General features: G+C 42.5%; 1 protein-coding gene across 1 annotated transcript in view; it reads right to left on the reverse strand.

Moving 5' to 3' along the window:
* Window positions 1-27,090, reverse strand: part of LOC307016369 (carbonic anhydrase-related protein 10-like) — a 304,536-nt gene that overhangs the window by 52,174 nt on the left and 225,272 nt on the right. Inside the window, exons 3-6 of the mRNA XM_079645459.1 lie at window positions 19,860-20,045; window positions 17,817-17,912; window positions 17,489-17,561; window positions 6,616-6,770 (exon numbers count right to left, since the gene is read on the reverse strand). Of these exons, the coding sequence (XP_079501585.1) occupies window positions 6,616-6,770; window positions 17,489-17,561; window positions 17,817-17,912; window positions 19,860-20,045 (510 nt within the window). The remainder of the gene's footprint in view (window positions 1-6,615; window positions 6,771-17,488; window positions 17,562-17,816; window positions 17,913-19,859; window positions 20,046-27,090) is intronic.

Raw genomic sequence — 27,090 nt, forward strand, 5'->3', positions numbered from 1 at the left:
GGCGGGAGGTGATGAAGGCATGGATGAGGGATTCAGCAGCACGGGGGGGAGGTAGTGTTTGATTTTGGCAATGCGGCGGAGGTGGAAGTAGGAGATCTTGATGATGGAGCTGACATGGGGGTCAAAGGAGAGGGTGGGGTCCAGGATAACGCCAAGATTGCGTGCCAGGGGGGAGGGGGTGATGGTCGAATTCTCAATGGTGAGTGAAATGGGTCCTGTTTTATTGAGGGTTGATCTGGTGCCTATGATGAGTAGCTCTGTTTTATCACTGTTGAGTTTAAGGAAATTGTGAGTCAGCCATGTTTTTATTGAAGAGATGCAGGTTTCGATATGGGTGAGGGGAGGGTTGTGAGGGGATTTGGTGGTGATGTAGATCTGGGTGTCATCGGCGTAACAGTGGAAATCAAGGTTGAGGTTGCGAATAATGTGACCAAGGGGGAAAAGATAGCAGATGAAGAGGAGGGGGCCGAGGACTGAGCCCTGGGGGACCCCCTGTGTGACTGGGGAGAGGGCGGATGTGTGGCCAGAGAGGGAGATGAATTGTTGCCTGTCGGTGAGGTAGGAGGTGAGCCAGTCGAGAGCGGAGCCCTCAACACCCTGTTGGCGCAGCCTTTGTAGGAGGATTGAGTGATTCACAGTGTCAAAGGCTGCGCTGAGGTCTAGTAGTAGCAGGATGTTGAGGGCACCGGAGTCTGCAGAGGAGAGGAGATCGTTGATTACTTTGACCAGGGCTGTTTCAGTGCTGTGGAGTGGGCGAAAACCAGACTGGAGGGGTTCATAGAGGTTGTTGGACTGGAGGTGGGTGTGGAGCTGGGTGGCGACAATACGCTCCAGTGTTTTGGAGAGGAATGGCAGGTTGGAGATGGGGCGGTAGTTGGAGAGGTTGGCTGGGTCAAGGGTGGGCTTTTTGAGGATGGGGGTGATGGAGGCAAGTTTGTAGATGGAGGGAACAAGACCAAGGGATAGAGATTGGTTGAAGAGGGTGGTGAGGTGGGGGATGAGGACAGGGAGGCAGGCCTTAGTTAGGGTCGTAGGGAGGGGGTCAAGAAAGCAGGTGGTTGTTTTGGATGAGGTGATGATGGCTAGGATGTGGGAGGAGTCAACAGGAGAGAAGGCAGTGAGGGGAGGGAAGGGCGGGTTGACTGGGAGAGGAGGGGGGGCGTGGGGGTTGGAGGAGATAGTGGTCATGGCAGTTAGGGAGCTGTTGATTTGTGAAACTTTGTTGTTGAAGGCGAGGAGGAAGGAGTTGCATAGGTCAGGGGAGGAGGGTGGATTGATGTCAGGTGGCTGGAGCAATTTATTGATGGTGGAAAACAGGATGCGGGGGTTCCGGTTGGTGCTGTCGATGAGGGTGGAGAAGTGGGCAGATTTGGCGGCTTGGAGAGCATCACGGTAGGAGGAGATGTGAACTTTATAGGCTTCGGCGTGGACGGTGAGGTGGGTTCGTTTGAACAATCTTTCAAGTTGACGGCCGGTCTGTTTCATGGTACGGAGTTCCGGGGTGTACCAGGGGGCGGGGTTGGTGAATGAAACAGAGGAGGTTTTCCAGGGGGCCAGAGAGTCGAGGGAGTCAGAGAGAATTGAGTTGAGTGTGGTGGCATAGTCGTCAGGGGAAGAGGGGGCAGAGTCGGGCGGGAAGGCAGAGGATATGAGCTGGGAGAGCGTGAGGGGGTTGACTGCCTTGATGTTGCGGTAGGAGATGGTGCGTTTTTTGGGGTTGTGGGGGGAGGGTAGAGGGGCGGAGAAGAGGATGCAGAGATGATCAGAGAGTGGGAAGGGGAGGGGCTGGGGGTTAGATAATGGTAGAAAGGAGGAGCAGACTAAGTCCAGAATGTGGCCTTTGGTATGGGTGGGGAAGTCAATGTGTTGGGTGAGGTGGAAGCAGTCAAGGAGGGAGAGGAAGTCAGATGTCAGGGCGGCATTGGGCTGATCCATGTGGATGTTGAAGTCGCCGGTAAGTAGGAGGTGGGAAGATAGAGAGGATGCAATGGTGAGTAGTTCAGACAGTTCAGAGAGGAAAGAGGGGTGTGGCTTCGGGGGACGGTAGATTAGAACAGTAGTGATAGAGTTGGGGAGGGAGAAAGCAAGGTGTTCAAAGGATGAGATAGGTGGGAGGTTGAGGTTCAGTTCAGTGATGTGTAGGGATTGTTTGTGGAGAACAGCGAGACCACCCCCGCGCCCGGAGAGGCGGGGTCTGGCAGTGAAACTGTAGTTGGAGGGAGTGGCTTGGTTGAGAGCGTAGAAGTCCAGGGGCTGTTGCCATGTTTCACAGAGGAGAAGCAGATCAATGTTATTGTCCAGTAGCAGTTCGTGTATAACAGGTGATTTGTTGGAGAGGGAGCGGCAGTTCAGGAGTGCGAGGGAGATGGATGGTGGAGCAGGGGAGGGGGTACAAAGGTTGTTGAGGTTGGCAGTGCGGTGGATGGGGATGGCGGGGGGGTGGGGGATAGTCCAGAGTGAGGGGATGGGTGAACCGTCAGGGAGGTGTCGGTTGCGGGGGAGGCCAGCGCCCCGGTGGATGTAGCGGCGTCGGCGGAGGATCCCAGCGGCGCTAGCTGCGGTGGCAGTAGCAGCAGGGAGACGATGGTTGTTGTTGAGGCTGTGGAGGTCAGCAGCAGTGTAGATGAGAGGGCGAGAGGTTGGTGGTGTAGTAGGCTGAAGCAGCGGGAGAGATAGTCCAAGCAGCAGATGAAAGGTAGCAGCAGATGAGAGTAGCCAAGGTAGTGTATTTGCAGTGGTTATTAACTGATTGGCTAGGAGTTGGTAGGCAGTGAGATATGTGAAAGCAGCAGTGGACCAGGTGTTGGAGTGAGTGATGCGTGTGGTGTTGGTTACCCCAGACCGTCCCTGCGGCACCATGTCTGGACCTAGCTACCCAACAGTAGACGAGCTGGTGGGGAGTGGAGGCTCCCCGCAAGAACGCCGGCTGGGCAGCCAGACAGAGTGAGTGTTGTTGTTGTTGATGTACGGCGCACAACAGGTCGGTCCAGGTTGGCACAATCACCATCACAAAACACACAGCGTACTCACCCGAGTCCAGAGCAGCGATCAACACACCCAGAGCCAGGAAAAACAATCCAGTGGTGTAATCAGGTAGTCCAATTGTGACGGGAGCCAGCTGTTAGCTTCGGTGGCTAACGTAGCATACAGACCGGGTAGTCAAGGTGACGGAGTGGAGCCAGCTGTTAGCTTTGATGGCTAACGTAGCATACAGTCCAGTAGTGAGGGAGCCTATGAATGGAAACGGAGCTGGAGAGATGTACAACGGAGTGAAGAGCAGCCTTGGATCGGCGAAAACCAGCATAGAGACCCGTAGACAAAACAAACAAACATCCAGAAACAGTCCGGGGGTAGAAGCGGCAGTCAACAGACAAGACGCCAGCGTTGCTCTAGCACCGGAGGGACAGACGTGACGTGACGTGACGTGATCAGCAGGACGTAGATTGCAGCTGCGACTTGTTGCTGATACTTGAACTGGGAGACTAGAGACAAATGTCAAAATGGTCATTGTATTGTATTATGTATTCTTTTGAATTTTTTACAATCCTACATATTTGATAGGCTTATTTCTTCAGTTTTCTTCTCCCTGATGCTATGCCATTGTTCTATTCGCTTGTTGGTTGTTTTTACTGCGTACTGACTCTTCTATTCAAAGTGACTTATAATAGGTGCAATCAACCATGAGCATACAACTTCTGAACAGCAAGAAACATGCACTCAAATTAGCTTCAAATAATATAAATATAATAAGACAAACCAGTTTAAGTGCTACATAAAGAGATGAGAATTAAAACAAAGTTTATGTCACGATCTGTCTGTGTTGTGTTTTGTCTTGTTTAGATCTGTCTTTGGTTTTCTATCTGCGTTTGGGTCCTGCTTGCTTCACTCACCAGAACAGAACCAACCAACCAAGATGGACCCAGCAGATGATCCATTTGAGGTGGAACTACATACATTTACCTATTCTTTGGCTTTCTGCTATGGTAGGTGGAGGGGAGCGTCCAGTATTGAGCAGAAAGAGGCTGCTCAGGCAGAGGCGCACCAGATAGCTAAAGAGAAACCATGTCTTGTGAAATTCTTACCTGGCTGGATGATGGATATCCTCCCGACATTTGTTTCCCTGCCTCCCAATTCCAAACCTGAGACCAAACGTCTCGGCGTGTTCCGTCTGGAGTCAACTTCTGCTTCTTCCCCAGTTCCTGCTCCTGTCCAGGAGTCGTTCTCTGGAACTCGTCTGGCTTTTGGAGGTCCAGGGAGCCTCCAAAAGGCTCCTAAGAGAAGGAGCCGCAAGGACAGACTAGCGGCCCGAGCCCCAAGAGTCATGGTTCCGGCCACAGTTCTGGCCCCAGCAGCCATGGTTCCGGCCCCCGTTCTGGCCCCAGCAGCCATGGTTCCAGCCTCAGTCCTGGTCCCAGCAGCCATGGTTCCGGCCCTGGTTCCGGCCCCAGCAGCCATAGGCCCTGCTCTATTCCCTTCCCAATACCCTTCTCTAGTCCCTTCTCTAGCCCCTCCTCTAGTCCCAACTCAAGTCCCTTCTCTAGCCCCTTCTCTAGTCCCTACTGAATTCCCTTCTCAAGTCCCCTCTCTAGTCCCTCCTCTGGTCCCTCCCCTAGTCCCTTCCCAAGTCCCTTCTCTAGTCCCTTCTCTAGTCCCTACTCAATTCCCTTCTCCAGTCCCTCCTCTAGTCACTTCCCTAGTCCGTTCTCTAGTCCCTTCTCTAGTCCCCTCTCAAGTCCCTACTCAAGTCCCTCCTGAAGTGCCGTTGGAAGTTCCGCTGGGGGTCCTGCCAACCCTGTTTCCTGTCCCGTTGGGGGTTCCGCCGACTACTCTTCTGCCGGGGATCCTGCCAACTCCATGTCATGTCCCGTTGGGGGTCCCGCCGACTGCTCTTCTGCCGGGGGTCCTGCCAACCCTATGTCCTGTGCCGTTGGAGGTCCCGTCGACTACTCTTCTGCCGGGGGTCCTGCCAACCCTATGTCCTGTGCCGTTGGAGGTCCCGCCGACTCCTCTTCTGCCGGGGGTCCTGCCAACCCTATGTCCTGTGCCGTTGGAGGTCCTGCCGACTACTCTTCTGCCAGGGGTCCTGCCAACCCTAGGTCCTGTGCCGTTGGAGGTTCCGCTAGGGTCCTGCCAACTCCATGTCCTGTGTCGTTGGGGGTCCCGCCGACTGCTCTTCTGCTGGGGGTCCTGCCAACCCTATGTCCTGTGCCGTTGGAGGTCCCGTCGACTACTCTTCTGCCGGGGGTCCTGCCAACCCTATGTCCTGTGCCGTTGGAGGTCCCGCCGACTCCTCTTCTGCCGGGGGTCCTGCCAACCCTATGTCCTGTGCCGTTGGAGGTCCTGCCGATTACTCTTCTGCCAGGGGTTCTGCCAACCCTAGGTCCTGTGCCGTTGGAGGTTCCGCTAGGGTCCTGCCAACTCCATGTCCTGTGTCGTTGGGGATTCCGCTGAGAGTCCTGCCAACCCCATGTCCTGATCCGTTGGAGGTCCCGCTGAGAGTCCTGCCAATCCTATATCTTGTTCCGTTGGAGGTCCCGCCGTCACTTATCTCGCCGGGGGTCCGGCCAACTCCTGGTCCTCTTCCGTGGGGGATCCTGCCGAAGCCTGTCCCACCGGCTCCGGTTCCTGTCCGGCCGACACAGGGTCCTGCCCGGCCTCCGGAGCTGTCCCGTCAGCGCCTTCCTGCCCGTCCTCCGGAGTTGTCCCGTCGCCGCCCTTGAGCCCGGCCCCCTGAGAGCCGCGGTCTTCGCCCTCGAGCCCGGCCCCCTGAGTGCCGCGGTCTTCGCCCTCGACCCCGGCCCCCTGACTTTCTCGGCCGCGGCCCTCGCCCTCGGGCCCGGCCCCCTGACTCTTCCAGCCGCTGCCTTCGCCCTCATGCTCGGCCCCTGAGTGCCGCGGTCTTCGCCCTCGAGCCCGGCCCCCTGAGAGCCGCGGTCTTCGCCTTTGAGCCCGGCCTCCTGAGTGCCGCGGCCTTCACCCTCATGCTCGGCCCCCTGAGTTCGCCCGCTGTGGTCTTCGCCCCTCCATGGACTCTGCCTTGCCCCCGGGCCGTTCGCCCGAGATCTCCTCCATGTCTCTAAAAAGCACTAAAAGCCGAATTCAGAGTTATTTTCACCTCATCCGTTTAAATGAGCCTGGATTGGACATTAGGGGGGTCTATTGGAGGCAGTGCTTAAGGAAAAGGAGAGCTCTATAGGCCAAGATCCAGGGATGATCCGGGTATTTTTGTACTTCGGGCCATTTTGTCTTCATGCGCCACGGAGCAACTCTCATAGGAATTTACGCGCCCCCCGCTGTTTCCAGTTCTCTTTATACGTCCATTGTGCAGATGTTTAAGCTGGGAACTATTTAAACAACTTAGATAAACGATTTCTATTACAGGGTATGAAATGAAGTTGAAACTCAAAATTGTATGTGCCCTTGTGCCAACAGGGAAATTAGAGGTCACATTACATGTTCTTTGGCTTAGTCTTCAGCAGCAGCAGCCACGGCTCCAATCAGACCTGTGACCCCCTGACCGTAGTGTCCAATAAAAGCAAAAAGCCCCAAAAATGTAAATAAAAAAAAAACAGTATGCTATTTGTTTTCCCATGCACGTTCTACTCAGGCACCTACCTGCATCTGTGTGACGTAGACAGGCTTGTTGATGAGTATCCAGGTGGAAGTCTCGTAGCAGGGAGGGATGGTGATGGAGCCCTCGTAGGTGATGTAGCGCGTGGTGTCGGGGTAAAGGTCGCCTATGTTCAGGCCCATTAATAAGAACGCATCATCTAAAGAGGGAGAGAGGGGAAGAGTGTTCAGGCTATTCAGTGTGTTGTGTGAAAGTCCGTTATGTTCAGACCATTTAGCAGGAACAAACTGTCAGAGAGAAAAAAAAGAGATTGCGCGTGTGTGTGTGTTTTATGTAGAATATTGCACATGGGTATGCATCTCTAATGTTTAGAGCAATTCAAATGAATGATTTGCCTTTTTATATTGTAGCAGTAAGTGTGTAATATTAATTAGGAACAAAAATATGTTCTTTACATGTTACTTATTAGACGCTTTTATCCAAAGCGACTTATCCACACTATCCACATAGCCACAGCATCCCATGTTTATAGTCAACTTTATATAAACTTTAAGGTTAATACCATATTCTTGGTTCAGGTTAGTGTGTACGTCCCCAACATTAATACAAGCTAATTAATTTGTCATCCTAATTCACAAAAACAAGTTTCTGTGTTTGTCTGTGTGGTTGCCTAACTCTGCTATGTTTAGCCCTATTATTTAGGAAGGAATTCTCTGGAGGGCTGTTTCTTCACAGCAGAGGTTGGAAAACAGATTTTGGCAATGTAACACTGATTTGTATGAAATGTAGAATGCAGTCTTGCTAGAAGGAAGCAGCGGGAAACTTGTGTGTGTGTTTGAGTGCTGTTGTTTAACAGTATGTAAAGCAGAGTGTTGACTACATTATATGTAAATTGTAATCCCTGTACATTTTGCTGTATGATGTCCTTTTGTTGTTCTGTTGTTTATGTTTTTATGTTTACATGTGGAACCTACTGCTGCAGGTCTCCCTTGAAAAAGAGATAATTGATCTCAATGGGATTTTACCTGGATAAATAAAGGTTTTGAATTGAATTGAATTGAATTGGGAATGTACAAGAGAAAGAAGAGATTAGCGTGTTTTAGACTTCAAAAGTTTTTTGAGATGCTAGCTGCGGGGCTCCAGTGATGTAAATAACTTTCTGTCATTCATTCAGTCGGTCCATCACTTTGGTGCAACCTTGAATATCTATTTTGGATGGACATCATGCAATTTTAAACACAGATGTTTAAGGTCTTGGATGACAAAATCAAAGGACAGCATGGATCCCCTTACTCTACCTTGCGCCACCATGTAATTGACGTGTTATTTTGTTTGAAATACCTCATCAATGATAAGTTTAATTGCTGTGACACCAGGTTCAGAAACTTATTTTGAATTAATAACTTTGACAATCCCCTAACATTTCATTTAACGTCATCATTGATTTATATGTAAATGTCATTTCATAACCCCATCCCTGAGGAACCAATGACATTCCCTTTTGGCTTAGCTACGCTTTGATAATTACTATCAAGTGTGAGAATGTTAGGATGCTAAACGTGCTGGAATGTAAATACATGTAGCATTTAGCACACTCTTGGGGCCTTTTTTTTCTTAGGCTTTGCACTGAGAACAGATTATTGTTTCTGATGCAAAGTCAATCTTTTTTTGATAAACAAAATACTTGTAGCAAATGCACATGGTACTGCATAAACAAGCATAATAATATTTGAGCCAGTCGATGTGTTTTTCATATATATATCCTTAATTTAAACAGGTAACAGTCTCATTGAGATTATAATCTCTTTCTCAAGAGCGACCTGGTCAAGAGGGCAGCATGAACAAAGTTACAACAAATGAACACAAAACAATACAGGTAGTACAATACAGCGGTCGTAAAACACAAATGAAATGGCACATTAACCAGTCAATTATGGGAGAAAAGAGCAATCACATCGACCAATGGTTTATTGTTCTCTTTATTATCAGGCTATGTTCCACAATCATTCAAAGTAGCAGTGATAAAACCGCTTCTTAAAAAGCACAACCTCGATCCAGAGGTTTTAGCCAACTATAGACCTATTTCTAATCTTCCGTTCCTCTCAAAAATTATTGAGAAAGCAGTCGCAAAACAGCTGTGTGATTACTTAAAAAACTATGATTTATTTGAAGATTTTCAGTCTGGCTTTAGAACACAACATAGCACAGAGACAGCTCTGGTTAAAGTCACAAATGACATTCTAATAGCCTCTGAATAGGGACTTGTCTCTATTCTTGTCTTGCTCGATCTTAGTGCTGCATTTGATACTATCGACCATGATATCCTATTGCAAAGACTAGAGCACTTAGTTGGCATACAGGGAACTGCTTTAGGCTGGTTTAGGTCCTATCTATCTGAACGCTCTCAGTTTGTACGTGTCAACGATGAATCTTCCATGCAAACCAAAGTTAGCCATGGAGTGCCACAGGGCTCAGTGCTTGGACCTATTTTGTTCACCCTATATATGCTTCCGTTAGGCAATATTATAAGGAATCATTCTGTAAACTGTCATTGTTATGCGGATGATACTCAACTATATGTATCAATCAAGCCTGATGAAATTAATCATCTAAATAAAATTCAAGACTGCCTCAAGGACTTAAAAACGTGGATGACCTTACATTTTTTGATGTTAAACACGACCAAAACTGAAGTTATTGTACTTGGCCCGAAGAATCTACGAAACAAATTATCTAAAGATATATTAACTATGGATGGCATTAATTTGGCCTCCAGTGAGACTGTAAGGAATCTTGGTGTTATATTTGATCAGGATTTATCCTTTAACACCCACATAAAATCAATTACAAGGACCGCCTACTTCCATCTACGTAACATTGCAAAAATCAGGCATATCTTGCCTCAAAACGATGCAGAGAAACTAGTCCATGCATTTGTTACTTCAAGGCTGGATTATTGTAACTCCTTATTATCAGGGTGTACCAAGAAGTCAGTCAAGTCGCTTCAGCTGATTCAAAATGCTGCAGCTCGTGTACTAACCAGAGTTAGGAAAAGGGACCACATTACTCCTGTTCTGGCTGCCTTACACTGGCTCCCTATAGAACACAGGATAGAATTTAAAATTCTTCTTCTCGCCTACAAAGCCCTTAATGGGCAGGCGCCATCTTACCTTAAAGAACTCATTATACCCTATTGTCCTACTAGGGCATTGCGTTCCAAGAATGCAGGGTTGTTGGTTGTTCCTAGAGTCTCTAAAAGTGCAATGGGAGCCAGAGCCTTTTCTTATCAAGCTCCACTTTTGTGGAATCAGCTTCCAGTTTGTGTTCGGACGGCAGACACCCTATCCGTTTTTAAGAGTGCGCTTAAGACCTTCCTTTTTGATTAAGCTTATAGTTAGGGCTGATTAGATTCAGCCCCTAGTTTTGCTGATATAGGCTTAGTTTGTCGGGGGACATCTTACTTCTTCCTTCTCTCTGTCTATACCTGTGTACTCTCATGTTCCGATTAACCCAGCTTCCCCAAATTTCTTTCTTTTTGGTGTCTATATACGCCGGGATCCGGAGTCATGGATGATCCTGCGGTCCTGTGTCATGGATTGCGAGTCCTGGATCTTGAGTCGTGGCTGTGGTCCTGGATCATAAGTCCTGGATGGATATCCTCGTGGATTCATCTTATTATTATACACACATGCATTTCCAAACATTTGGACTACCTATGTTGCAAATGTATTATCTTTTCAATTTATACACGGCATCTATTGCACGTCTGTCCGTCCTGGGAGAGGGATCCCTCCTCTGTTGCTCTCCCTGAGGTTTCTCCCATTTTTCCCTTTAAACCGTGGGGTTTTCTCTGGAAGTTTTTCCTTGTACGATGTGAGGGTCTAAGGACAGAGGGTGTCGTATTGTCATACTGATATTCTGTACAAACTGTGAAGTCCACTGAGACAAATGTAACATTTGTGATATTGGGCTATATAAATAAACATTGATTGATTGATTGATTGATTGATTCTTTAAGATGGACTTGAATTCCCCCATAGTGATTTGAATACATAAAACCGCTGGTTTTTGTCATGATGAAAACAGAGAAAATTAGTTATTTTCCTTAAAATACATACAGTATCTGGGGACTGGCTCTTTTTTTTATAACAGTCTTGGATATGTCAAAGATTAGCAACAAAATTCATTTTTTTGCATTATTAGTTTTTGCACAAAATCAGATTCAACAAAAAACTCACACATTAGTCATTCGGGACAAAAATGTCCACTTCCAAAAATTGCTATAAAACGATAACAGATTAATATTTTTTGAAAAACGTTTTGGGGTTAAATCTTTCAATCAACTTCAGTCCTCATCAAAAATACCAAATATTACATTATTTTCAGGATTTTAATCCTTTAACTGCCAGTTTGAAAACATGAATTTGCGTTTTCTATGTAAAACATGCACAAAAAGGCAGTTATTTTTCATAAAATAAATGTTGGGGGGGTCGGCTTTTTTTTATCACAGTCTTGGATATGTCAAAGATTAGCAACAACATTTATTTTGGTGGATTATTAGTTTTTGCACAGAATCAGATTAAACAAAAAACTCACACATTAGCCACTCGCGGACAAAGATGTCCCATCCACTCCCATTATAACCACATATTTTGATCTCTCCGCCATACCGGTATATAATCATGCATTTTGTAATGTCAGGGTTTTATATTGGAGGAAAATAGTTCAATGTCTCCTTTTTACTGTATATGACCAGATGTGACATTTTACCATTGAATTACATGCTTGTCATTTCTTGGTTTCTTGGGCCTGTTGTATAATGGGGCCCTGACAGCCATTGGAATACATATAAGCAACTCATATGATGTAGGGCTGGGCGATATATCGAGTTTACATGATACATCGTGGATTGCACTCCATGCGATGTCGTAAATGACCACATCGTGAACATCGAGTATTATGTTGTCAAATCAATTTCCCGCCGCGGCCAAAATTAGCTTTCCTTTCTCCCTCATAGACACAGGCACACACGCAGGCACACAGGCAGGCCCCGTCTAACTTGCACACAAACATTACACACATGCACAGTGACAGAGAGCAGGGCTCGACATTATAAATGGCCCGCTGGCTCGGAAGCACTATTTAGACACCCCGGGCCAGCATAACGTACTTTCCACTTGCCCGCTCGGGCCACTAAAAATATTGCTTTTCAAAAAATAAAATTGTCCTGTGGTATAGGTACTTTGACAAGCAATGTTGTTAAATTGTTTCGTTTATTAACGCTACAACATAGCGTTTCGTGAGGCGGTTGTCGTTGTTGGGTGAAAGGCAAGCTGCGGAGCCAGCGCGAGCAGGCTCCCGTTTGCCCGTGAGCGCCGGGCAAAAAACTATCTTCAAATAAAAGAAAGTCACCGGAGGAGTTAAAGGAGAGTGACAGGGAGCATGAGAAGAAGAGGGAGAGAACGTTTCAGCCAGCTTGATCGATGGAGTTGTTTTCTAGTGGTGCAGTGACGCGTCCTAAAACCCTTTTATAATCTATCCATTAGATTTATGATTCGAAAATTATAAAAGTAGGGTAGACATGTGGAGATTATCCGGCTGAACAAAACGTGCATTTATCAAACAGGTTTGTTTTCCACAGACCTTATTTCCCTTTGGAGAAATCCCATTGCTCTTTGTCGAGGGAACCAGCAGCTTACTTCCTGGTTTCAGGACGCGTCACTGCACCTCTCAATATGATGCCAATATAAACAAGGTCTTCTGTCGGCTCTGTACATCAATGCCGACCTATGCTTACAAGTAAGTGAAGAGTAGAAATTATAAAGGTATTGGCTATAGGGAAATGTCCCAGCAGGATAATGAAGGTTCTAATCAAATCAATTACATAGCCATTACATGTCTAACTCCTGATGACAGGAAGGCAGAAAGCGCATTATACAAATAATAATACTCATAATAATAGCAGACATTTTTGAACAATGACCACAATATCATTATTTTAATAAACCAAATATGAACAATTGAGGAAAATGAGGAAGAACTGATGATTCAAGTAGTAATGTAGTTAGTGCATAAATTACTATGGCAACAAATGTGTTCATTTTCTTCATTATTAGTCTTTTTTAATGCAGACATATGTTGCAGGGACTACTAGAATCATCATACTGGCGTGACTGTAAACATCAAGGGGTTAAATAAAAAAGAAATATATATTTTTTTTAGAGGACATTTCAGAATATCGCGATATATATCGTATATCGCGATATAGTCAGTAAATATCGCGATATCATTTAGAGACCATATCGCCCAGCCCTAATATGATGTAGGTGTGTTGGTATGGATGTGGAAGAGTGGTATCAGCTGAGAAATGTGTGTGTGTGTCTTAGTGTGTCTGGATGTAAAATGTGTGTGTATAGAGACAACAACATACAGTAGATTTGGTTTACAGCAAGTCGCAGTTTTCGCCTCATATCTTTCTTTCTTTCTCTCTCTCTTTCTCTCTCTTTTTCTCTCACTCCCTCATTCCCAAACTCATACACACTCTTACATATTAAACCTCCTTATACCTTGTATGTGTGTGAGTGATTGTGTGTGAAAATGAGACAGGACTAAGTTTTGTTTTTCATTTGTGCTGTTTCATGTGTCTTTGAGGTAAACAGATGTATGATCTTGACCCAGCTTGACCTCGATGTTTTGAATTATTTGGAACTTCAAAGTCCTTTGATAATGTCTCTTAAGCAAACAGACATACACAGCCATACATTTGAAACCAGTTCAAACAATTCAAAACATCGAGGTCACGCTGGGTCAAGATCATTCATCTGTTTACCTCAAAGACACATGAAACAGCACAAATGAAAAACAAAACGCCATGAGAGCACACTTAGTCCTGTCTCATTTTCACACACAATCACTCACACACATACAAGGTATAAGGAGGTTTAACATGTTAGAGTGTGTATGAGTTTGGGAATGAGGGAGTGAGAGAAAAAGAGAGAGAGAGAAAGAGAGAGAAAGAAAGATACGAGGCGAAAACTGTGACTTGCTGTAAACCAAATCTACTGTATGTTGTTGTCTCTGTACACACCCATTTTACATCCAGACACACACACACAAACACACACACACATTTCTCAGCTGATACCACTCTTCAACATCCATACCAACACACCTACATCATATTAGTTGCATACATGTATTCCAATGGCTGTCAGGGCCCCATTATACAACAGGCAAAGAAACCAATCGAGTCAATTCTGTCTTTTTCACGAATGTCATGGTTTGGTAACCTGACTTTAAAGAGCAGAAACTCTCTGAGTCAGATCATAAAGTGGTCCAACAGACTGATTTGTGAGCCACAGCTAAACCTGGAGACCATGTACCTCAGGCAGTTCAAGCGGTTATCCAGCTCCATATTAGATGATGACTTCCACCCTCTGCACTCAGAATTCAAGCTTCTTCCTTCGGGCCGGAGGTTACTTGTCCCAAGGAGTAGAACGAAGCGGTATAAAAACAGTTTTATCACAGCAGCTATTGCAACAATTAACACATCATAGGAGCGTCATACAGATGCCTATTTTTATTTATTTATTTCATTGTGAATTTTGAATGTACATGTTTGTACTAGTGTTTTCCTTCTTAAAATGTTTTTTAAATATTTTGAGATTTGGTTGAGCAGGGTATACTTGTACTTTTACTCGTCCTTTATTCAAGATGTGTCTTTTTTTTGTTTTGTTTTTAGTGTCAGGATGGAACCCTTGTCTTTTTCTCTGCAAACAGAATCTACCTACGGGTACAGATAAATAACCTGAACCGGAACTTGAACCTGAACAGAGAAATGACAAGCATGTAATTCAATGGTAAAATGTCACATCTGGTGATATTCAGTAAAAAGGACAAATTGAACTATTTTCCTCCAATATAAAACCCTGACATTACAAAATGCATGATTATATACCAGTATGGTGGAGAAATCAAAAGATGTGGTTGTAATGAGAATGGATGGGACATTTTTGTTCACGAGGGGCTAATGTGTGAGTTTTTTGTTTAATCTGATTCTGTGCAAAAACTAATAATCCACCAAAATAAATGTTGTTGCTAATCTTTGACATATCCAAGACTCTGATAAAAAAAAGCCGACCCCCCCAACATTTATTATATGGAAAATAACTTCCTTTTTGTGCATGTTTTTCATAAACGCAAATTCATTTTTTCAAACTGGCAGTTAAAGGATTAAAATCCTGAACATAATTTAACATTTGGTATTTTTGATCAGGACTGAAGTTGATTTAAAGATTTAACCCCAAACACTTAAAGAAAATACTAATCTGTTGTAATTTTAGAGCAGTTTTTGGAAGTGGAAATTTTTTCCCGAATGACTAATGTGTGAGTTTTTTTGTTGAATCTGATTTTGTGCAAAAACTAATAATGCAAAAAAATAAATTTTGTTTCTAATCTTTGACATATCCAAGACTCAGTGATGCAAACACAGGTATGGTGAAAAAAAAGAGAACTATTCGAAGCAGGAAAAAAACAGCGTAATATACCATCTGACAAAGGCCTGTGCTATAATGCTTCAATTAACTGTTCTTTATAATATACTCAGATCAATAGGAGACAGAGATGTTAAGTTATACATCAAGGGTTTTTATTATTATTCACAGCAGGGGTGGGGAACCTTTTTCCTTTAAATTTTTACAACATCCTCCGAGGGCCGTACAAATGATTGAACTCAACCTCTGTTTAAAAAAACTAAAATCACAGCCAATTCATTTGGCCTTTCTTTCATTCTGTGCAAAGAAAAAGCAACCTCTCAATCCAGATATCTTTCCATGACTCGCGCATGCATGCATGCATGTGCACGGTGTGGCATGACCACCAAAATAGCAAGATATGGACACAAGATGTGTGCAAATGTATTTAGTATCCATGTGAACATGATTTAAGAGGAGGGGACCTAACCTCCTCTAGGGGGGTCCGTGGACATGCTCCCCCGGGAAGATATTTTTTTAAATATTGAAGTTAAAAGCATCAATCTGGTGCACTTTGAGAGCAACATGAGGAGATCAATGGGTACATCTTTCAACACCCATTTGAAACAGAACTATAAGCAGATTTTTCTTTTTGGATATTTTACAAATCGCTCCCCTTTTAAACTCTATTCTTGTTATTTTTAACAACTTTTTTGTTACTGTCATATAGTATTTTATAGGGGGGGGGGGGGGGGTACTAGTGGAGTGCACGCGTCTCAAACAAGCCTAGTTTGTTTACAAAATTGCGGCGCAACTTGGTGGGCGGTACCCTGGAAAGAAATCTCTGCGTGAGAAATACAAGGTGTGGCGTGTGAGCGTGTGAATGGAGTGAAATGCGTGTGTCTCACGCCAAATGCGTGAGACTTGAGAGCTCTGTTATAATGATCATATCAAGGTGTGCCTTAACCTCACTGAGCTGAGGTTATTTGAGCCTCTCAGGAGAGAGCTCTCTTCCACCTGGTTGTAGAAAAGCTCTTTAAATTCGTTAGCATAGCTAGCTAACCAGATGCTAATAACAGATCGCCACTGTGCTTACAACTAAAGACACAGCCTAGCAAACACTGCGGCATGTGTACGGCTCCTTATGGGTACTGCAATATTTGAAGAGCTGGAGCGGCGTTCCGTTGCACCCCGTCAGCACACTCCTTTCAGACGAGACATAACTGCGTGAAAAAAAACAGGCACTCGCTTGTTTAATTATTTTGCGATCTAGATTTCTTCTTCTTTTTTGAACTGACGGACTAACGGACGGACTGACGAATTGACGGACCCCCCCCCCCCCCCAAAACAAAAACTCTTCGGTTCTCCACGAATTACACAAGTCACCCAAAGCAGCGTTAAAAAAGCGGGAGGCGCCGAAAAGCGACTAATTTGCATCACTGAAGACTGTTATAAAAAAAAGAGCCAGTCCCCAGATATGTATTTTATGTAAAATAACTAATTTTCTCTGTTTTCATCATGAAAAAAACCAGCGGTTTCATGTATTCAAAATGGCATTTAAAGAGTTAAAATCCTGAAAATGATTACATTATTGGTATTTTCTATTAGGGCGGAAGTTGCTTTAAAGATTGAACCCAAAAAAGTTGTGAAAAAAACTTTTAATATAATGTTTTTAGTCTTTTGCAGTGGACATTTCTGTCTCGAATGGTCAATAAGCGTAGTCGATTTGTTACACAGTGAATTAAAGACCAATTTGAAAGTTGAAATTTCAAAATAGATCGAGAAAATAGCCTTGTTACAAAAAATCAGGCCATTGGCACCAACACAACCAAAGTTATTGCAAAATGAAAAGTGAAAAATGACCCATATGGACAAAAACGTCCACAGTGATACCGGAGGGTTAAAAGCTTTTTTTAGCCAGTTCTGTTCTCACGTTAGGAACCAGCATCTGAATACAATCTTGGGAGCGCATGCCATATAGACTTTGTTTTTTACACATAGGCAAATATAAGAGAGAAACCAGGTTTAAAACAGCTTTATTGCATTTGTTATTAAGTAAGAACATAGTTAGAGCAGTCTGCACTGATTCATAGGATAACTTAAGTAACCTTTACAGTTTTCCACAGCTGCTTCACATCTCCTTCAGTGTAGGGATTTGTCCCTGTATTGATCTGCAGGCAGCAGGACACATAATGATGAATCTGCAGCCTCTGATTTGTCAGAAGTCTCAGGCCACAGCGCTGTGTGATGAGACACAGTCCGTGCGGCTGACTACTTGTCATTACACTTGTATGATTAAAATATGGCAATGTCAAGCTTACTTCCAAATAATGAAGTAATTAAATAATGTTCAAAAATGCCATATCTCCTCTGAAATCATTTAAGTAATTCCTGTGTGTAAGAGGGTGTGTGTAAGAGGGTGAGAGAAAGAGAGTGTGTGTCTTACGTTTATAGTTGATTCTGGTGATGGTGTCTCTGTTGAGCATGCGGTTGAGGAAGGCGTTGGGGATTTCAGAGAGCTAAGAGATGACGAAGGAAGAGGGCCATCAAATATTCATCACAGACTACAGTGCAGCACACACACATGCAAAGATGCAGCTAAACTCATGTAGCAAGTTAACTTTTTGGTTTACTGTTCTGCAATTCTTGTATAAGTGTTATAATAAATAATACATTATTTATCCTCAATTGCGAGAATATGTATGAATCAAACCATCCAATTAACTCTTTCAAATGTATTGTGTTTCAATGTACTCCCAGAAGTCCACACTGACCTTTATGAAGATGGAGACCACAGCGATACCATGGGGGCTCTTAGCTGCCTCTGTGTAGTTGGCATACAGATCCTGGTTATAATGGATCAGCTGGACCTGAAACATAGATACAATGAAAGAAAGCATTACAAGCCCGATTTAAGTTAGTTACTCTAACCCTAACTTTTAGCCTAAATCTGAAGCAGGACTGCAACTAATTCCCATTTTCCAGTCCGACTTCGGTTTGGATTTATCTATAAATGCTATTAATTTCAAAGCAAAAATAATTTTGTCCACGATGACATCCCAAAGCTTCAAGATGAGCTGTGTAAACCAAAGAAATGAACGGATAACATGACAACAGGTCATATTACATCCTTGATAATAAGAAATGTAATTACAATCCATGTAAAGCTAGTTTTAAAACCTTCTACTAAGAAGCTTTATTAAACGCCAGCTAAAGACACATCTTTTTAGATTAGCTTTTTATTAGCACCCCCCCGGGACACACACACTTTAAATGTTGTTTTAGTCTTTATTATTTACCTACTTTTATATTGTTTTATTTATTGTATGGTCTTTAAAAGGTTTTATCTTATATTATTTATATTATAACAGCTTCAATAGCAACATTTATTTTTAAGTTGGATTTTTTATATTTTAATCGTTTAACCTTTATTACAATGATGACGTTTTTATTAGTATAATCCTTTTATTTTTATTTATTTTTTTATACCTATATGTTCACTTTATTTAATAGGGTTTTATATTGTTGCATCTATTCTATTCACTTGTCTTGTGTCTTATCTTTCCGAGAGAAATTATTATTTCTTTTATTGTATTTTGTTTTTATTATCATACCTTTTACCTCCTTGTGTCTCTTAAGCTGTTAAAATGTTATATTTTGCTGCATGTATCTATAAAGGTCTTAACATCTGATCCGAGGGGAATTTCTTGTTGTTTATTATTTTTAACTTGTGATGTATCACCATTTTGTAAAGCACTTTGAGCTGCACGAACTGTATGAAAAGTGCTATATAAATAAAGCTTTATTATTATTATTATTATTACTATTATTAAGCTTAAATGCAATTAACAGAAGTAAAAAGCATGAAGATCTTCCTATCAGAGCGTGTTTGGATGAGAATAGGAAGCCTTGACTCATCCCATTGTGTGAACCACTGTGTGTGTGACTCAAAGGATGGTTGCCTCAGTGACACCTGGTGTATGAGCTCTCTGACACACTGCTGAAGGTTGCTACTTCTTTCACATGCGCGTGAATGGTAAATACCCCACTGGTTGCACGAGTAGCTACGAATGTCTTTCAGTCTTGACCTGGCTTGGGGCGTACGGGAATTAGGATAAAAATAAAAAAACGGTATCCCCCTACAGTTACATTAAAAAACAATCGGATTACTGGTACAGGGAATTACTAGCATGTTCGACAGAATAAGTTCTGCATACTAAAACAACTTTTATGACTTTAAAAGAGTAAATGCACTCAGCAGGATTAAAAAGCTAACATTATAACTACAAACAGACTATATAACAGTCACTTGACATCACGTCACCAATGCTGAGATATCGGCGGCTAATGTGTCTAATGTGTCGGCGTGATGACGTTTAGTAGTCTCATTTAGTCACTGCCCTTTTATGAAACATAGAATCTTCAGACATTCAACGATGGGGTGTGTACTGACCTTTACGGATTTACTATATTTTATTTTGTAGATAAAAATCGTATTTCTGGAATCCAACCCATTAAAAAGAAACGTTAACTTCAATATAAGTGAACAGGAAGTGCTAAATGTGAACCACGTTTCTGGACTCATTCCTGCACAACCTTTGTGAAAATTGTTTGAAGCTCAAATGTTCCTAGTCGAATCCCTAGACACCAAACTTTATGTGTAGTCCCCCAACATGGAAATGAAATCAACCCCCTTATTTTGCCTATACATACATATGCCTTATTTTTTCTACCATTGGAGTCCCTTCCCCTCTAGCCTCCCTTCCACGTGTGTGTATCAGTGTAAATGTGTAACCTATCAATATTTTCTTTCTTACCTCTCCTGGAAAACCCTGTCCGTTGAGAAGATGCTCTGAACCCTGGGAGTCCTCACTCCCAAAATGGAGGCGGACCTCCTCCAGCCTGTAGCTGTAACCCAGTGGGCCCCCGGAGATGTTCACCAGGTGGGCTTTGTCTGGCCGTAATGACACATGCTTCCCAGTGTTGTACATGGTTCCTCCCATCTACAAGTAAATCAGACAAAAGGGAGGGGTGAGCCTCAATGATATTATGGTTGTTATTGACAACTACTCTAATACCCCAGCAACTTATGACATGTGTCTTATATTTAGTGTCTGGTCTGACTTCATGGTAATAAAGCCAAGGTATTATATCAAAGCGCAAACATAGTGAACCAGGCGTATAAGCAAATGTTAATGGTGGCCAAACAGTGGTACTAACACTTATGTGTCAGTATGTGAAGTCATTGGGCCAAAAAAGACTTTCCCATTGACATGCTTTATGGGCCCCATCAATGCGGAAGTCCTCTCTGAATGATGAAGTATTCCTTAATGGAAAACATGATATCAAGTCGTGACAATAGGTTTTACTTCGTTCCTTCAGTATACATCTTTGGTTGTCCCCTGACTTATCTTCTCTTGCCATCATCCGGTCAAAATCTTATTATCTTAGTTTGATGACTTAATATATGAAAAACCTATACTTGTTCAACCATCCGAAACAAAAAAGATAAAGACGGTTAAATATTACCCAATAAACATCAGCGTGTTAGGATTTTCGTTTTGAGCATGCTAATTTTAGCATTTGGATCCTAGCAGAGCTGCTAGCATGGCAAAGTCTTGTTTACAACCATAATTAATGTCATAGTCAGAAAAAACTTCATGTCATGACTCAAGAAATGTCAGTCAAAGTTTCCTTTTTATTGCAACAGCACTGGAGGTACACTGTGACAAGATTTTGGTGAATTACCATGTGGATGTTGCTTTATGACACTATCCCCCTAAGTATTGTAATGAGCCCCCTTTTCTATTTTTAACATGGGTAATCCCATTGCCTCGAGCCTTAGCAGTATCATGGCCCACTTATAGAAATATATCAGCTTATGTCGAAAAGCATGAATAACAGCGTTTTTTAACCTCTTTTTTCATACTTCCTAGTATGTCAGTGAGCCGAAGGTCTCAGTCTAATAATACAGCTATGCTTTACTGCGGGATATCTGTTATTTTATGCTAAGTTATAAAAAGCAGCATGAGAAAGAGGTAATGTATATTACAGGTAGGAGAGAAGAACTGCAGAGTGCTGTCTAGGTTGGTAGTGCTTTTGCGTGTTTGTTAATGTACTGTAGGCCATACAATATGTTTCATTATTCAGTCTGATTAATATGTTATGTGCCTGTTAACCCAAGTAGAGTATTCTATGTCTTATGTATGCTATTTCATCTATCGCACAGTCATTAAGCCAACCAGCAAATGAAACAAACAAAGGAGAAGAAATCTGGTCACAGCACATTCGACTAGATTTAATGTAAAGTAAAAATCAATCATTTAGAATCTGGAAGAATAGGAAGCCTCAGGGAATTAAAAGCCTGGGAATTCACCCAAGTTATAGTATTCTCAGGTAGCAGGAAGTGACAAATAAAACCTTGATAATGCCATTTATGTTCTGCTTAACACAGAAAGTTCGAACCCGAGTTACTCCATGTTTGCCGTAGTAAGAGACAGATTTGCATTTGTTGACTAATATTCTACAAAAGCTAGTTTACCATTTAGATTAAGATTAAAACTAAATCTAAATCAGGAACCATAATTACCACTGCATCCTTTCTTTACTATATTGGCATATTAGTGTTTTTATAAACCAAATCCGACAGTGCAACAACAAATGCAGCACTAAATATAATTAATTATAGTAGGTTTCTGTCTTCATTAAATCACAGTACCAAAGTAATGCATAATTGCACAGGTGCCGAAGTACCTATTTGTAATATATTTGAATTTCTGATTATATCTGGAGATAAATAACCCTTTCCTGCTTATGAAACCCACATTAATTCATCCTTAAATCAGATCAAGGATTGAAAACACTATTTTAGGAGACTACATATGGTATTGCAGATTTTTTCTAGTGGATTGAATGTATCTGCAGAGCAATGACTTGTTTATGCGTCTTCTTCTATTGCCCTTTCCTTTTGCCTTGCTTTGACGTACAGAACGTATTCCTCTATATTTACAGCATATGACAAATAAAGTAATTCTCTATGTGTGAATTAAAACAGCTCTTCTTGTTGCTCACACAGTATGGCCACATAATTTTTGTCAGCTCCTCACAACGCCCCTGGCAACGCATAAACCATTTATGCTCTTTACCCGCATGCCAACCATATTCATCATGCATATTATATGACACGCGCTGCATTCACATATTCATTACAGCTGTTTGTTTATAATAAATGAGGAGAAAGCACCAAGCCTCGGTTTAATTGTGGTTTGCCACTGCTGGGGTAGTATGAAATTAAATCATTACTCGACAGACTGGAATCTATTCACGGCATAATCCTAGCACAATATTATTTTAAAAGAGGCTGAGGATTTAGAGTCTAAAAATGACTGAATGGATTTCGCTTTTCTACGTCACCTTCTATGTTAAAATAAAGAATTTTCATCTGGACGGTGACCTGCTTACAGAATGAGGCAGCTGCTACAGGAATACACTTCCTGCTGATGTAGGAAACTACTTGCATCTGTCAGCTGATTTCAAGAACTTCCTGGAGCCTACTGTATATATGGATCCAAATGTATTTAGTTTTGGGCACTACAAAGGCTTAGTCCCTAAAGCATGTAAAATGGCTAAATCTGGTGGTAAATTGTATCTATTAATCCATGCAGAAAAACATGTTTTAAATCTGCATATTGTTGCCTTTTCCCAATAGCAAGTAATCAGGGGAGTGCAAAAATCTGAAAGTCTGTCAATATAAAATGGAGTTGGCTAATGTAGCTTATTAGCCGTGTGCCCCCATTTACTTGTATTAAACCTCTGCTATAAAGTATAGCTGCTCAACAAGAAACTAAACTAAAAAAACAATCACAAGAACAGAAGCTGGTGGAGTATTTATCCCATTACAGAGAAAAAAAAGAAACAATTGTGATTATCTTTTTGATAACAAAAGTATGTCCCAGCTAGCCTGTGAGCAGCTAGCTTTTTACCAGTTAACTAGCCAGCTACAACAGTTCAACATCTAGCTGGTGGTGGAGGAACTATTCGCATCCTTTAAGCCCACGTCACACTGTCCTGAAATGGACACCAGATGGACACACGATAAAGGAAATGTTCAAATTCGGCTCTGATCGTAACAACATCGGGCCATTCGTGAGGGCATCTTAAGCCATCGTATGACTGCCGGTGGAGTTTCTCAGGCTCCGGCAGCAACTTCGTGAGCGGTGGAAAAATCTTTGGCATGCCAAAAAATTGCCGAAAGACCTTGGGAAGGTTCATTTTCGTGTTGAATTTGTGTGTCCATTTTGCCCTTCGTAAAGCCATCGTGAGGGCATCAAATCGTGTCATCTTCGTCTTTACTTTGTGTGATAATCGGGCCTTTTTCGCCTCACGAAGACGATACGAAGGAAACAAGAAGCTGCCCGATTGTCTTAGGAAGGCAACACGACTATGTGAAGCCCTCGCAATGCTGTCGTGTAGCCATCGTATTATAGTACGATGACATCGAGATGGGACCACGGTGTCGGCGAAGACAGCCGAATTTGAGTAGCTCAAGTATTTCCCATGTGTCATGGTAACGTGACGCCTTCGTGACCTAGTTCGAACGCATCGTACTCTCAATTATTTTTGATCTGCTACTTTGTGGTGTAAATAAAAAAAAAAAAATGTGTTTCTGTATAAAAGCTGTTCATCCCTAAATTTACACTACATTATGACAGGGTTGGACCACTTGTGAATTTGTTGTATGCCATTGGTGAAAATCAAAAATGTATAATGATAATTTGAGCAAGTTCTCTCATAAATCTGGTACAAAATGCCTTGTGAGCACACATTTAATTGAGGAGAAATAGCAAGGAACCCTCAAAACGTCCAAATCTTAGGATATGCGGAAAATAATTCAGCCTTCGCAGCAAGCAGCTTCAGCTGGGACAAATCAGTGACAGCTGAATATAAAACCTATTTTCTGTATGAATCTTTCTTTTAAACTCATCTCTAAAACATAGGTATGAGCTGGAGTGGATGAGCAGCTGCAGCTACAGCAGCACATGAGCGAAAGTCTCCAAGGATCTCCACGTATTTTTACAAAACTGCTTGATATGACGGGGTTGTTTCACGGCAGGTGGGCTTTAGCGATATCATGTGGGAGCTCCCTGCAATGGGTTGCGGAAAACAAATCAAACATACTCCAAGTAATTGAGTACAAACAGGTTAAAGTTGTTTGATGTGTGGTCTTAGAAAACCAAACCAGCGTGAGGGAAATCTTCAAAGCCTTCTTCTGTTTCTGCCAAGCGTTTGATGAAATCTGAAGTATGGAGACAGACGCTGAGGGACCAGAGGGTCGATATGGAGAAGTTCTACTGCCTTGTGCAATAGGCTTTGGCAAAACTGTTTTTAATTATTTTTTTAAGATTATTATTTGGAGCACCAAGGCCTTTATTGGAGAGACGGAGCTGAAAGGGGAATGGCGCATATAGGGTTAGAGTTAGCTAAACACCGGCCCGACAATACTGTGTTTTAGTATGGTCATGCCAATGATTGCTCTTTTAAGATAATGGAGAACACAATCATGAAACAGTAGAAAATTCAGCGGGAAATATTTGACCCAAATTAACAAAAATAGACGAACAGTCGGTGAAATTAAGGAAGTGCAAAATTGAAAGGAGAGTGAAAATGGGAAAGGAAGACGAGGAATGACAGGACAAAAAAAGCTAGAATGGAGTTGAGATTAATAATGTCAAAGATGGAAGTGAAGTAAAGGAGAGAAGTGATGGCTTACTGGGCAAGGCGATGGATCTAATGAGGAGTTGGCTCAAACGCTGCTGCCAGAGTGAAAGGAGGAATGCTTTTCATATGGGACGGCTTTCAGTTTCACTCCCACTTCTTCGCGGACATCCATGGGGAGGAAGTGCTCAGGGGCCTCCTTTACAAAGGGATACGCTCAAAAAATGGAGTACGCCAGTTTCTACGCAATGTTTGCGATTTATAAAATACTAACGTGACGGGAAAACGTGCGGTCCTCCACGCAAACTCTAACCCATGCGTACGCACTAAGCACAAAAACGGGAGAGACGAGAAACTGCGACACCGTTGGCAGAAGGAAGAATGGAGAGAAATATGTGGAAGTAATACCATAAATAAAATGTTACCTCTCATTTATCATATATGATGGGTGACAAACCACCATATACAAACAAATAATTCAGATCCAGTCGTCATGACTCCACTCCGGAGGGATTCCCCGATAATTTCTTACAGTTTCTCATAAAGGGGGTGTCTCCTGTCCCCGATACAAACACACTGCCTGAGGAAGGTTAAGCTATGTGTATTTATTTTGTCATTAGACTTTTTCGGACCACTTATTTATTTATTTTGGTGACGGTCCGACCTCCATGCTGCTACTCTGGTTCAAACTGCATCCACCAAACAATATGATTTATCTCCACTTCCCCAAAATAACCAAAATCTGACACGGTGCGAGATATCTTTTTTAGCTGTTCTGTCGTCATTTCCTGCGATCTTCTTCATGCAGTCAGTCAAAATGAATGAATGAATGGCCGTTTCTTTGACTATTTATAGGCAAATATGGGCTTTACTTGAAGCCCGCAAAAGCTGTGCCGCATTTCGAGTTGATTGTGATTTATAAAGGGAACCAGGCGTAGGAGGTGCCATACGCACTTCCCTCGCCGGTACGCAATGTTTTGTGAATCGGAAAATGTCGGAAAATGTCTGTAGGCCTACCTATTTTTTTTATTTCTACTACGTAAGCAACCTTCCCATGTGAATCCTACGCACGGCGTTATAAATGAGGCCCCTGATCCTTTACGTCAAATTAGAAATACTATGGTCTTAGTACATTTATTCTGCTCAATGGCCCATTTCCCAATAATATATGGTACAGGAGAATTGCTATCAGCCAAAGTACTTTTATTATTCTGGTTATTATATTGTCCTGTTTCATCCCTAACAAACATATGTAAAAGCATTTCAGCATTAGCATTTAATGTTGTAGTTTGCCAATGTCAAGCCAATTATAGAGACTTCAGAAAATACTGTTGATTAGTATTTAAGTACTGCATCATATCATATAAAAATATGTAAAAAGTATATAAACCCTAATGATAGGGGTGTAACGGTACACGTACCCGTACCGAAATTATTCGGTAAGGGCCCTTCGGTTCGGTACACATGTGTACCGAAGTGTACAGAACGAATATAACGTTAAACGTAAAAAATTTAGAACGTGAACAACTTTTTGGATGTAATCTCAGATGCTGCGTCACAGCATTCAGAGTTTTCAACGCGTCATACAGCGAGCAAGTCATTTCATTGGACGAGAGGCATACTATGAGAGCTGGTCACAGGGATGCGTTCAAATGTAGTCAGTAATTTGAGGAACTGTCGAAATGGCGAACGCAGATAAAGTTGAGCTCGAAAATCCTCCAGCATCATTGAAGTCTCCGGTTGGGGAACATTTTGGTTTCGCAGTTACGTACAAGGATGACGGACAAAGACAGGTGGACCTCATTTGAAAAGGCAAGCACTTGAACGTGAATATCACGGGTACCAAAAGACTGAAGTGCAAACCCAACTCCCGCTAGCATTTAAGCCTCCACCACTTGCAAAAAGTTTAGACCGAGCCAAAGCTATTACAAACGCCAAATATCCTTATGTTGCCATGTTAGCAAAGCGCTACCTGGCTGTATCTGCTACCTCTGTCCCTAGCGAGAGGGTGTTCTTCACAGCAGGAGACATTGTTAGTGCCAGCAGATCTGCCCTTTTGGTAAGCAATGTGGACAAGTTAATTTTTCTTTAAAAATACAATGACATGCAAGTCATAATGTCAAACTGGCTGCTTAGGTACTAGTACAGTTCAAATACAGATTGTTTCAGTTCATCGAAATGCTGCACCTTAATGTTTATTTTATTATATTTTGTATTTTATTTGAGTGAATATTCACAGTTAAATAATAATTTAAAATCCAAAACTAATAGTTTATGTTTTGTGAGTACTAGTACAGTAAAGTTCAAATACAGATTATTTCAGTTCATCGAAAT

This window comes from Notothenia rossii (genome assembly GCF_949606895.1).
Source record: "Notothenia rossii genome assembly, chromosome: 8".
Classification (NCBI taxonomy): domain Eukaryota; kingdom Metazoa; phylum Chordata; class Actinopteri; order Perciformes; family Nototheniidae; genus Notothenia; species Notothenia rossii.